At 35.3% G+C, this 11,571-nt stretch overlaps 2 protein-coding genes across 2 annotated transcripts; one reads left to right on the forward strand and one right to left on the reverse strand.

Moving 5' to 3' along the window:
- Window positions 1-221: 221 nt before the first annotated feature.
- Window positions 222-1,829, forward strand: EXPA13 (expansin A13). Its single transcript, XM_021442201.2, has 2 exons — window positions 222-869; window positions 1,287-1,829. The coding sequence occupies exons 1-2, from the start codon at window positions 382-384 to the stop codon at window positions 1,594-1,596; spliced, it is 798 nt and encodes a 265-aa protein (XP_021297876.1). The 5' UTR covers window positions 222-381; the 3' UTR covers window positions 1,597-1,829.
- Window positions 1,830-3,663: 1,834 nt separating this feature from the next.
- On the reverse strand, window positions 3,664-5,284 carry LOC110426877 (Pmr5/Cas1p GDSL/SGNH-like acyl-esterase family protein). The gene has a single exon (XM_021442200.1). The coding sequence runs from the start codon at window positions 5,086-5,088 to the stop codon at window positions 3,979-3,981; it is 1,110 nt and encodes a 369-aa protein (XP_021297875.1). The 5' UTR covers window positions 5,089-5,284; the 3' UTR covers window positions 3,664-3,978.
- Window positions 5,285-11,571: the final 6,287 nt, after the last annotated feature.

Here is an 11,571-nt window from a genome sequence, read left to right on the forward strand (position 1 = left end):
CAATACCTAGAATACTTTTTTTTTACTTTCCTAATAAAATTATTTTGTACAGTTAACTTTTAACTATTTTAATCAAACTAATAAAATATAATGTTAAAAATTAATAACACCTTTCAAATGTAAATAATCAATTTGATTTATCATCCAAAATAAACTAAATTACATTTGCAAAAGAAGCTGCTAATCGGACTAATAAATAAGTGTACAAGGCTTAGTGTTTTGAAATGAAAGAAGCCGGCCCCAATACAAAAGTAGAGTAATCCAGTGCATTAGCTTTAGATTAAAATGAATGAATGAACTGATCGAAGACACGGATTAACCTTTCGCTTTCCTCGTCTCTCGTCTGTCTCAAGTGTAAGGAGTTGTTGTTCAGGTTAAGAAATGTCACCGCCAGCAAAGACTGAAGCTCCTCTCCTTGCACTCCTGCTTCTAACACTAACCTCGACAGCCACTTCCCATTACACCTCTTCGTCCCCACCCGCTCCTCAGTCCTCCCAGTGGCATCCGGCACGCGCCACTTACTACGCAGCATCGGATCCTCGGGACGCAGTGGGTGGCGCGTGCGGGTATGGGGACCTGGTGAAGGCTGGTTACGGCATGGCCACGGTGGGTTTGAGCGAGTCCCTGTTTGAGCGTGGGCAGATCTGCGGCGCGTGCTTCGAGCTGAGGTGCGTGGATGATCTCCGCTGGTGCATACCCGGGACCTCTATCATTGTGACAGCCACCAATTTCTGTGCTCCCAATTATGGGTTTACAGCGGAGGGTGGAGGGCGTTGTAATCCTCCCAACAAGCACTTTGTGCTTCCCATTGAGGCTTTTGAGAAGATCGCCATTTGGAAGGCTGGCAACATGCCCGTTCAGTATCGAAGGTACAAGCAGTTTAAGTTGCTTTGCTTACCATTGTACTACTTGATATTAACTTATCATTGGCACCTAAGAATCGCTCGTAATTTGTTATATGTAGCTGCAGATATTTCCTCGATTTTATACATATAAAGGAAAAATTGATGGACAAAAGCTAGGAATTGACTATCAATAAGTTAATGCTTATTTGTATTAGATAATGCTACCTTCATCAAGTCAAGGTTAGGAAAATCTAGACTAGATCGGTTTTATTTGCATCAAATCAGGAGCCAAAGCTGGAATTTTGGCGAATGTTTATAGTGACCCAAGGTTCATGAACCCAAACACCTGGGAATTAAGTTGGACTTATTGAGATAAGCTAAAAGCTATGATCTTACGGACATAACTCCTAACAAGTATTTTCTCTTGCTTGGCTTAAACAGGATCAAGTGCAGAAAAGAAGGGGGTGTTCGATTTACAGTTGATGGTTCAGGTATCTTCGTTTCAGTGCTCATCAGCAATGTTGCTGGTGCTGGAGATATAGTTGCAGTTAAGATTAGGGCTTCAAAAACTGGGTGGCTGCAAATGGGTCGGAATTGGGGACAAAATTGGCATATTAATTCTGATCTAAAGAATCAGCCTCTTTCGTTCGAGGTCACCACTAGTGATGGGCTTACGCTTACATCTTACAATGTTGCTCCCAAGGATTGGAGCTTTGGGCAGACTTTTGAAGGAAAGCAATTCCAATCATAAGAGATGTTTTTATATGTACACAAGACTATTCTTTTTTCTTCTCTTTCTTTCTTCCATCCTGTAGTCTTTTGTTTCCTGCTGTTTGATTGGGTTGGAAAGTGTAAAAGTGGTGGCTTTTTGATTTAGGCGAAAGTGGTAAGCTGATATTCAAGTGATGACATTGTTATGTGAATAGCTCCATTGTCAAATTAGGAGAGATATCAGGTTTGTCTCTTACACAATAATACCTAAAATTGTGAATTTAAAACAGATCCCTCCAATGGCATGGCCTAAGTGGTTTTCATTTGGGCCATCTCAAGGTAATAAGGGAAATGAATGTGATTATTGATCGGGGGACACATGTAATAAGACTTTTGGAGGGGTGAACAACTGCAACCACATGGTTCTGGGCTTATGGTAGTATTCTTCTGCAATTGGTCGATGGTACATGAACTAGCATGTACGTTACAGAGAAGGAAGGTGGAAGCAAAATATTGGCAGTATGAAAATAAGAGGGAGAATGGAAATGGATAGATTTGCACGGTTTTCTTTCAAATTGGAAAGAAGATATCCTTTTCCTACTTAATCATTGTGAATCTTATCCCTAATTCCTTTCTTCCCCCCATTTTCTATTTTTCACACCCAACACAAAAAAGGAAAAACGTTCTTCCTTCTGTTTCATTTGTTCTTTCCTGCTTTTTGGCGGTTTTAAATATTATTCAATCCCCTTAACATGAAATGATTTCCTTCACAAAGTTGTTGGTACAATCAAAAGGTTTGAATTGGTATGTTGAGATAAGTGAATCTCCTACACAGTCATAGGCTCTCTGTTTAGTCTGGGGCACCACTCTGCTTGTTAAGCTCACATCCAAGTTACTCAATCCTGAAAGGGCCTAAACAAAAATGGTTCATAAATTGGCAACGCACGTAGGTGTACCTTATACAGGAGACCAAGTTCGTAAATTTCTGTACTCTATTCTACTGTAAAGCAAGATTTGCCCCAATGAAATCCAGATCATTTAACAAGAAACTGATATCCAGAAAAGGAAACAATAGGCACATCTATATCTACAAATACTGATGAAGAAAAAGATAAATATTATGCAAATATGGAGTTATTCTCTTTGTCAAATGTTGGGCAGTTTGTCAACTTGATGCAACCCTCACATGCTACTAGTATCATATGTCTTATACAAAACTACCTGCCGTTGGAGATTGCGATGCACATGGGCGGATCAAAACGATTAATTTCTGGAGAAAAACTCTGTGGGTGTGTATGTAGGAGTGTCTAGGATTATTTAGGCATGACAACTGCTGTAAAGTGTGACCTTAGTCTTGCAGATCTCCTTCAAAAGACTCTTTTAAGTAATAAACTCACTATATGAGCACTCAAATTCAATTGTATTGGACCAACTTCCTTCAACTTAAAGTGTGATCTCAACCCTTGTTTATAAAGGCATATTATACATCACAAAAACAAGCACATCTAATTAATACCATATCATACCATTCTGACTCTCAATTCTAAAATCTCGATCCTAACAAGTAGAGAATTTGCAATTCCTAGAAATTTTTCAAGCATACAATCCGTCACTGATTGCAGTTCTTGTTCTTCTGTTTTTTTGGTAATTCAATAAATGGGAATTACTATTTTCTAAGACATGCAAGCATTCATTACACAAATCTCTAATCACCATCCATCAATCCATTATGGTCTGGATGGCTGGTGATTTCGAAGCTGTGGAGTAACTTTTGGGTTTATTTACAACACCATCCTTATCCATATATATATATATATAATAAACTTTATTATCCCAATTCTCTATATCCACATCATCTACAATACAAGTCTGCAGAAACTAAAACAGAAGGATATGCAAACAGTATTGAGAAAAATACGGCAGAGAGGACCACCTACATCTATGGACATTACTTTTAAACATCTCATACAAACTACAAAATCCAATTAAGAAAAGCTAAGTTGTTAATCATACTGAAAACAATCAGCAAGAGTCACTGGTGCTGCTATATATTGCAAAAATAAAAAATAAACAAAAGGTGTATACAATATAGTAAGAACTATAAAAATTTGGTCACAACAAAATTGGATGTGAATCGTACAATGTAATCAGACTATAGTATACAAGCAAGTGAATTTATTTTCATACATATAAAAAATAAAACAGCTAAAAAAAGAATTTCGACGTACACAAAAAATTTTACTTGTGTGTTAACAAAAAGCCAAGGGGAAAACCTGGGAAGAATCAAAGATTCTAGAAGGGCAAGAAGATACTAGCCTCTCTCTCAAGGGTCAAATGCTCCTGAAGCTTGTTGTAAACCATTGGTATATTTCTGGAAAAGCTGCACATAACCGATTTAAGAGGAGAAAAACTGTTGGCGGCTTCAAAGCTTCTGATGGGATTCAATTAGCAATGCATTTAGCATGATCTGAACGGCAGCCTCATAAATAGCTCCATCATAATGCATACCATCAGATGTACAACGCGGCCCACAATTCCAAGTCAATGACTGGATGTCCAACAATAACAGAGGGCCACCTGTTTGGCGTAATAGCTTACTATCGCCAAGTGCTCTATCATAGGCATGCCACAGTGCATCACTCATCTTCTCCCTCTTCTCCTCTGTATTCAACATCCCATTGATGAGCATTGGCATCCCGAGCCAAAAAGAATGCGGAGACTTAATGGACACGGAGCCTGTTACGGGTCCATTCATGCTTAACTGGGGCGAAAATGGCAACAAAGAAACTACAGAACTTTTTAACATTCGCAAGGCAAAATCATAATCCGATGCGTTAGTGACATGAAGCATGTGCCACAGACCGGCCCCCATGACCATAACATCAGGGTAACTCTTTTTCACCTTAAAACCCATCATCAAATTGGTCAAATTCACAACATAAGGTGCCCAAAAAAAATCCAATTTCATACCAATTTCATCAAGCAAAATGTTGTAATCACTATGCCTTTTGAATAAATCAGCTCTAACCGAATGCATACGGTCAGCTTCCGAACCCAAAATCAAATTTAATAAAGAAAGGGTAAACAATCGAGCCTGGGAATCACCTGCTACGACCACCCAGGAGCCGTTTAGCAAATCGGAAGTGTCGGATCCAGGCAGCTTCTGAAAGTCACAAGCGTCGAGCTTTGAGGATTTGGACCAATCCCAGCGCTTGTTATACAATTCAAGGCTACCGTTGTGGACAGAAGAGTTGGGCTTCACATCCCAAGCAATCTCGTTAACCAAATTAATGCAAGAAATACGGTGATCGAAGACGACAACAGAAGAAACGGAAGTAACCAAATCAGAAACGGAAGGGAAATAGGGAGTCAAATGGACGCAGACAGCAAGAGTTATGAAAAGGGCACCGCTGAAAAAGAGCATCTTGTTCCGGCTCAAATGCCATCCTGCCATTCCCATTGGGACCAACACCACCACGCACGCTACCGCTGCTCCCAGTTGAACTGCCCCTAACATCATCATCATCGTCATCCTTTCATCTTTGGACTTTTCCTTTCCTCAATCATAGATCTGAGCATTTCTCATAACATAACAGAAAAAAAAAAAACACCTCTTTCAGGGTTTGGTTTGGTGAATGCCTCTTTGATGTTATATTTTTGTTTTTCCTTTGCAACAAAGCCAAACCTGAAAGGAACGGGACAACCGTAGCTTGGTTTGGTTTTTTTATTCTTCTGTTTAGACGGTTGGGTCCAATTTGAATTCAGTTCTTATATTATAATTTAGTTTTAGTTAATTACATTTCTATACTCTCAAAAAGTTATGAATTTAAGGATAATTATTAGCACAGTTAATTTTTGTGGTGAACTTTGATACGTAAGCCTATAACATTAAATTAAGTGGTCAAGCGGCTACATCTATGATTAGCAAGTTAAAATGTTTTAGTCACATGGCTCTTTACACAAAAAATTTAATACATTTAATAACAATAAAAATTTATAATCGTGTACTTTCTTTTTTTCTTTTCTCTTCTAACCTAAGGATAGTGATGAATTCTTTATAATCGTGTACCTTATATTATCCAAGTTGATTAAGGAAAATTAAATATTAGATAACCAAGTTTGAATGTGTTGGTGTAAGCCCTACAACCCAATCAGTTTTGAGTTTATAAAACATTACATTAATTAGTCATATTTCATGTTAAATACATTATAGATATTTTACATAATATATGAGGTATATTTTTATTCATGAGTTTATTTATAAAGAGTTATGAAAGATTTATATAAATAAAGTTCTTAGAGCATAATGGTCTTGTAAAGAAATTGTAAAAGTTATAATTAGGATATTTTATGCATCACAGCCTTATTCCTAAATTATAAGGGTTATTGTATTATCAAGAATAAGAGCATTGACAATGCTTCAAGACTGATACATGTTAAGCTTTCTTACTTTACAAGTAAGTAACCAATCCCATATATTAAAGTATACGAGATACTTGAGGATAGTATATGGGTGAATATTAAGAAATAAGTTCACTGAACATAAACCGCTATGAGAGTTTCATTTGGTATTTCATTCAAGTGTTTATAAAAATTTTCTCATGTGCTAATAGTGTAAATAATCCTTAGATTTGTGATAGCAGCTCATCTTATATGTAAATTATCATGCTTTGACATCTACATGGGTTTGACGGTGACCAGATGCCTAAATAGGGCACTTTTGGATATGACATAAAGCATGTGAAGATGAATGAGTAGTCTAAAGAGAATTCATCACTCCTAGTGATTTGAAAGGAACATATCTCGCTTGATACTAACTTATATTGACGAAGTCCTTGGTTGAGACGATCTTGATAGGTCAATTTGAAGCTTTAGAACTAATATGGAATGTCATAAGTAGACATCATGCCTTGCTTCATGACATATCCAAGATATTTGATGAAAAGATCGAAATGCATTATGATATTGTACACTGAAAGGCTAATCAAACCATATTAACTTTGTTGACATTTGAGTGGTCATGATATATTACTAAATACCGCTCATAATCTATAAACATAAGTAATTGGATTAATTTAAATATATTGTTGGCATGTTGATGGTCTAATGGGTTACACACAATAAGGTGACAACGTGAAATTAAAATGGGATTTGTACTCAATCGAAAATTTAGAATTTTCAATATGGACTTAATTAAATGGTTTAATTAAGTATAGGGGTTAAATTGTTATTAATCAAAAGTTGAATCAGCAATTTAACCTAACTATAAATACTTAAAGGTAGATGTTGCACCATAAGAGAAAAATTAGAGGTGAGAAAGACTTGATAGCAAATCGAAAAGCTTTCTAAGCCTAAGAAATGTTTTTTTTAAGGTGGGTTCCAAGAATTGTTTTTCTTTGTCATCTTTTCTACCAAAATCGATTCTTTGAAAGGTGAGATCTATGAAATCTTAGCCACTAGCATTGCTTCATGGCATACACATAATCCCTACCTTGAAGAAGGCTTTCACCTGTCACTTGTGTGGATCACCATTAGAGGTTGGACACATAGATAGCTTTGGTTTGCAAGAACCGGGCTTTAGTGTGCAATCAAGAAAATGGGTCATGACTTGTGATTTATTGAAATCACTACTAAAGGTATTATTCTGATCATTTACTTGTATGTATGAATGTTAATCCAATCAAATGCCAAAACAAGTGATCCCATAGAGGTTTCGATTTTCTATGTTTATTTTCGTTGCCCTATGCAATTTTAATTGTTAATTTTTTATTTTTTTCTTTTCTTTAAGCATGGCCAAACTCTAGCATTGGTATTAGAGCCACCTTGTATTTGTTTCTAATTGGATGATGCCTTAGTTGTTGCTAATGTGAAGAAATCGGTTTTGCCCCAAAACCTTAATTTAAGTCGCCATGTATGCTATAATTGTCAAAATTGTTTTGATTAATATTAACATTCAATTCCAGCAAGTTAATCATGATTTGAAACTTGATTTTAAGTATTTAGATACTGATTTGAATCAAAGTTTTAAATGTCGAAAGAATTGGGTTTGAAAATCGGAATTGTTTCATGCGAGTTTGAACTCGATATGGTGATATATCATGACTAGAAATATTTGATTTTTCAAGGGTTCATGGAGTTTGTTTAGAAAAACTTCCAGACTTGAAAATTATGCTTAATTGGTTAGTATATGTTCTAGAAAAATCAGATTATGGCTGTTTATGAAAAGGTTTCATGAACAACCTTAATTTCTTAGTACATGCATTATCCAAGCATTAATCAACAAAGGGATTTTTCAGCCAATATTTAGGCAACCATGAGAGATAGTTAGCCACCATTTTTGGGGTTTGAAAAGAGTTCTTATGCTATCTCAATTGGTCTTAGTTTGGGAAACCTTGCTTGATTAGGAGAAGGAAAGAAAAAATCCTTAAATTAAGGAATTGCAATTGTACAAGCAATGTGATTCATTTAATGCTGATATCTTCCATAATTTAAGGGATTGAATTTTTTCGTCTTTAATTGGATTAAATGTGGATATTTATCACCATTAAATTCAGCCAATCAAATTTCTAAAATGGTTTTGGAAATTAGATATATTAGTTACATAAAACGGTTAGGAAACTAATATAAGATAACTATTTAAAAGTTAAGGTTACCCTATAACGACCTTTTTCTCGATCGTTACTAGCGTCCAAGACTTGCGAGTAAACCTGTCAAATCCGTAACAAGCCTTAGTTGAGATTCCTGTTAGTTAGTTCGGACATCTTAATGCGTATACGAGTCAACTTGAACTTTTATTATAACGTTCTACTTGTGACATTCATTAAAAATTTTGTCGACTAGTAAGATTACCATAATTTACTTAAACTGAATAAATAGCTATAATTAATACGTAGCTACTAGATGATAATATCCAAATCTAGTAAACTTCAAGACCAATTAAACACACTTAACATTCATTACACAACCTTAAGGTTTTAGCCGTACATTTTGACAACTAATAATTTTTTTTTAAGTTTAACTGTTTACACCACATGACCCCTATGCAACGGAGCAACTCAGGGTGGAAGTCTAAAAGATGCCATTACGTGCATCGCAACAAATCAAAATATGCCGAGGCAATACACTTAAGCTGATCATTTATCTGCAAAAGGAAGATAAAGGGGGTGAGTCTCACAGACTCAGTGATCATCAGCTCCATGAGCAAGGCATAGATGAGAAACAAGCTAGGGACAGAAGATTTGAATATTAAAAATATAAGAATATATGTAAACAATTTAACTCAAAAGGGAGATTTATGCCTTACATGTAAAACCAAGAATTTTAATGCAAGGTAATTATTTTAGACAATATATCAAAGCCAATGCAAGTAAAGATTTTTACCGTCAAAATCATATAACAACTTTACTCAAATCAAATCAGTATAAACACGCATGCTTCCATAAAATTAAACGTTCCTAAAACTTACACACAAGTTCACAAATCATTTTGTCCTCGAGGAATTTAAATACAAATCATTGTATAAACAACGGAGCTATAGAATAGCTTGTAATTCTCACCATGTGAAAGAATTTGTATTTGAAAACCGAAAGAGATACCACTTTCGAGTAGGTAAATGCAACAATCAACTCATGGAGTCGCTTCCACGTAATGAGAATCTGGGAGGTCCCCTTCCATCGGATTCCCATAGCTATGGCAACCTTGACGAAGTTGGCTGACATCGGGGAAATCAGGTAGTTGCAACCACGTATAACAACTTGTGGCTTAGCAACGTATATACATCATAGACCATGGCCCCATGTAACACCCCGTACCCTCGTTTAGAAGTCAATAAGACCCTATCGATGAGATGACAGGTCATTTGACATAAATTTAAGTGCCAAAAAGCGGTGACAGGTGAAAAAAATATTTTAAAATAAAATAATATTTTATGAATAAAATAATATAAAAATATTAACATTTTATTTAGAATTGAAATTAGTCAAAAAGGAGGGTTGTATGACTAATCTAAGTAGGGGAGAAGAAGTAAGGAAGAATTTTGAAGAAAAACCATGTTAATAGGGCCTATTTGTCTTTATCAAATAAAGCTAGTGCGGGTAAGTATATATTTAAATATTAAGGTGATACTGTGGTGAAGTGCAAACTTTATATTTTGTTTGTACACATGTAAAGACAGGAAAATAAAAGGAAAATGAAGTTAAGAAATGGTGGAAGGAACAAATAGTAAATGATGGAAGTTTGGAGAGTCATCCGGTAAATAAAGAAAAGCCTGAAGACTTATGTGTAAATTTTAATATTTGGAGTTAAATGGGAATTTACTAATCAAGGAAAGTTAGATTATGTGGAATATGAAATATAAATGTGAAATTTATCATTACATGCAAACTATGATGTGCAAAAAGGAAAAGTTGGTAGGGGCATATGGGACCACCACCATGTGAAGTAAACGAAAGAATAAGACTAAAATTTATTTGCATGCATTGTGATTGGTGCATTAGTGGTCAAATGAGGGAAGAAGAAGGTGGATTGCATGTGATTTGAATGAGTCAAAGAATGACTAAATAAAATATGAAGTAAATATAGTGCATGAAATAAAGAAGTCTAGGGAAAAGAATGGCAATGCAAGGTGGCGAGGTGGAAGCCTTTTTGTTTTGTAATTTATCCTTTCTTCCATTAAGTCTTGGGAATCCACCCAAGAAAGGAAAAAAAATCAAGAGAAAAGAAAAGAACATAATGGAAGAAATGATAGTCAATGATGGTGGCGGTGGAAAGTCCAAAAGCTTTTTGACTTGCAATTTTAACCACATGTAAACAATGAGGAAATTGCCAAAATAACCAAGCTTAGACAAGTTGCCATGAGAGAAGAAAAGGAAGAAAATTTTGAGTGGTGGGGCATTTGGGAGAATCCAGCTACACCAAAGGAACGACAAATATCTTTGCCCTGAGTTAAAAATCGCACCTTGAAAAAAAAGAGGAGATAGGATTGGCTTAGAAACGAAGAAGAAAAGAAAGAGAGGAGAAAGAAAGAAAGGAAGAAAGAAAGAAAGGAAGAAAGGAAGAAAGAAAGAAAGGAGAAAAAAGAAAAAGCTAAGGAAGGTAAGTAGAACTTTAACTTTAGTTGTGATTTCTTGAGGAAATGAGTTAGTAATTGTGTGGAGATGTTTGTGGCAGCAAAAGAAAAAATCGGGTATGTTGGTGAATCACAAGAAATTTGAGATTTTGCTATCAAGGGGCTTTAGATTTCTTGGTTTTATATCAAGTGACTTATTGAGGAAAGGTAAGACAATTGTGACTTAATCCTTGATTGTTTATGCTACATGATTGTCGGTTAGAAAGAACGTTTATAAATGTTGTGAGAATTGTTGTGTAAGGATGTAATGTTGAAGGAAATAAAAGATAAGAATTATGCATCCAAGGATTTAAGATTTATCTGGTAAAGTTGCTGCCGTTTATGATTGTATAAGCACGGGATTAACAATGAATATTGGGTAAGAAATTGTTAGTTGAATTGCTACGATGCATGCATACAATTAAGTGAATTAGGTTTGGATGGTTGCTAGGAAGCATATAAGTACAAGAAGTGTGCTGGGGTGCATGCCGAACGAGGTAACTAGTGATAGGCAAGTAGTATTAGTTATTTACGCACTTGAATTAATAGCGATGTAGTGTCCCACTATTGTGAGGTGAGTAAAGGGTGCCCATTTTAAAATTCCCATAACTATGTATATATATATATATATATATACATGTTGATTTACTTTAAATGCAAAGTTGTGGAAAACATCGGCAGGTAGAAATCATAGGTGTTTTTATGGGTGCTTAAATATTTGAAAGTGTTTTGATTATATACATATATAAGCTATATACGTAAAAAGGGTTTATAAATGGGGAGCAAACTTTTTGATATGGTTTCTATTAAAATGTGCTTTATAGTTTGTGTGATGTGCATTCATTAATAAAACATATATTCACCATGTGGGTTGATGTTTCAAACTCATGCAAAGGTGTTATGTTATAG

The sequence above is a fragment of the Theobroma umbraticum genome, unplaced genomic scaffold (genome assembly GCF_002168275.2).
Source record: "Theobroma umbraticum cultivar Fairchild unplaced genomic scaffold, ASM216827v3 scaffold_239.1, whole genome shotgun sequence".
In the NCBI taxonomy this organism is placed as follows: Eukaryota; Viridiplantae; Streptophyta; class Magnoliopsida; order Malvales; family Malvaceae; genus Theobroma; species Theobroma umbraticum.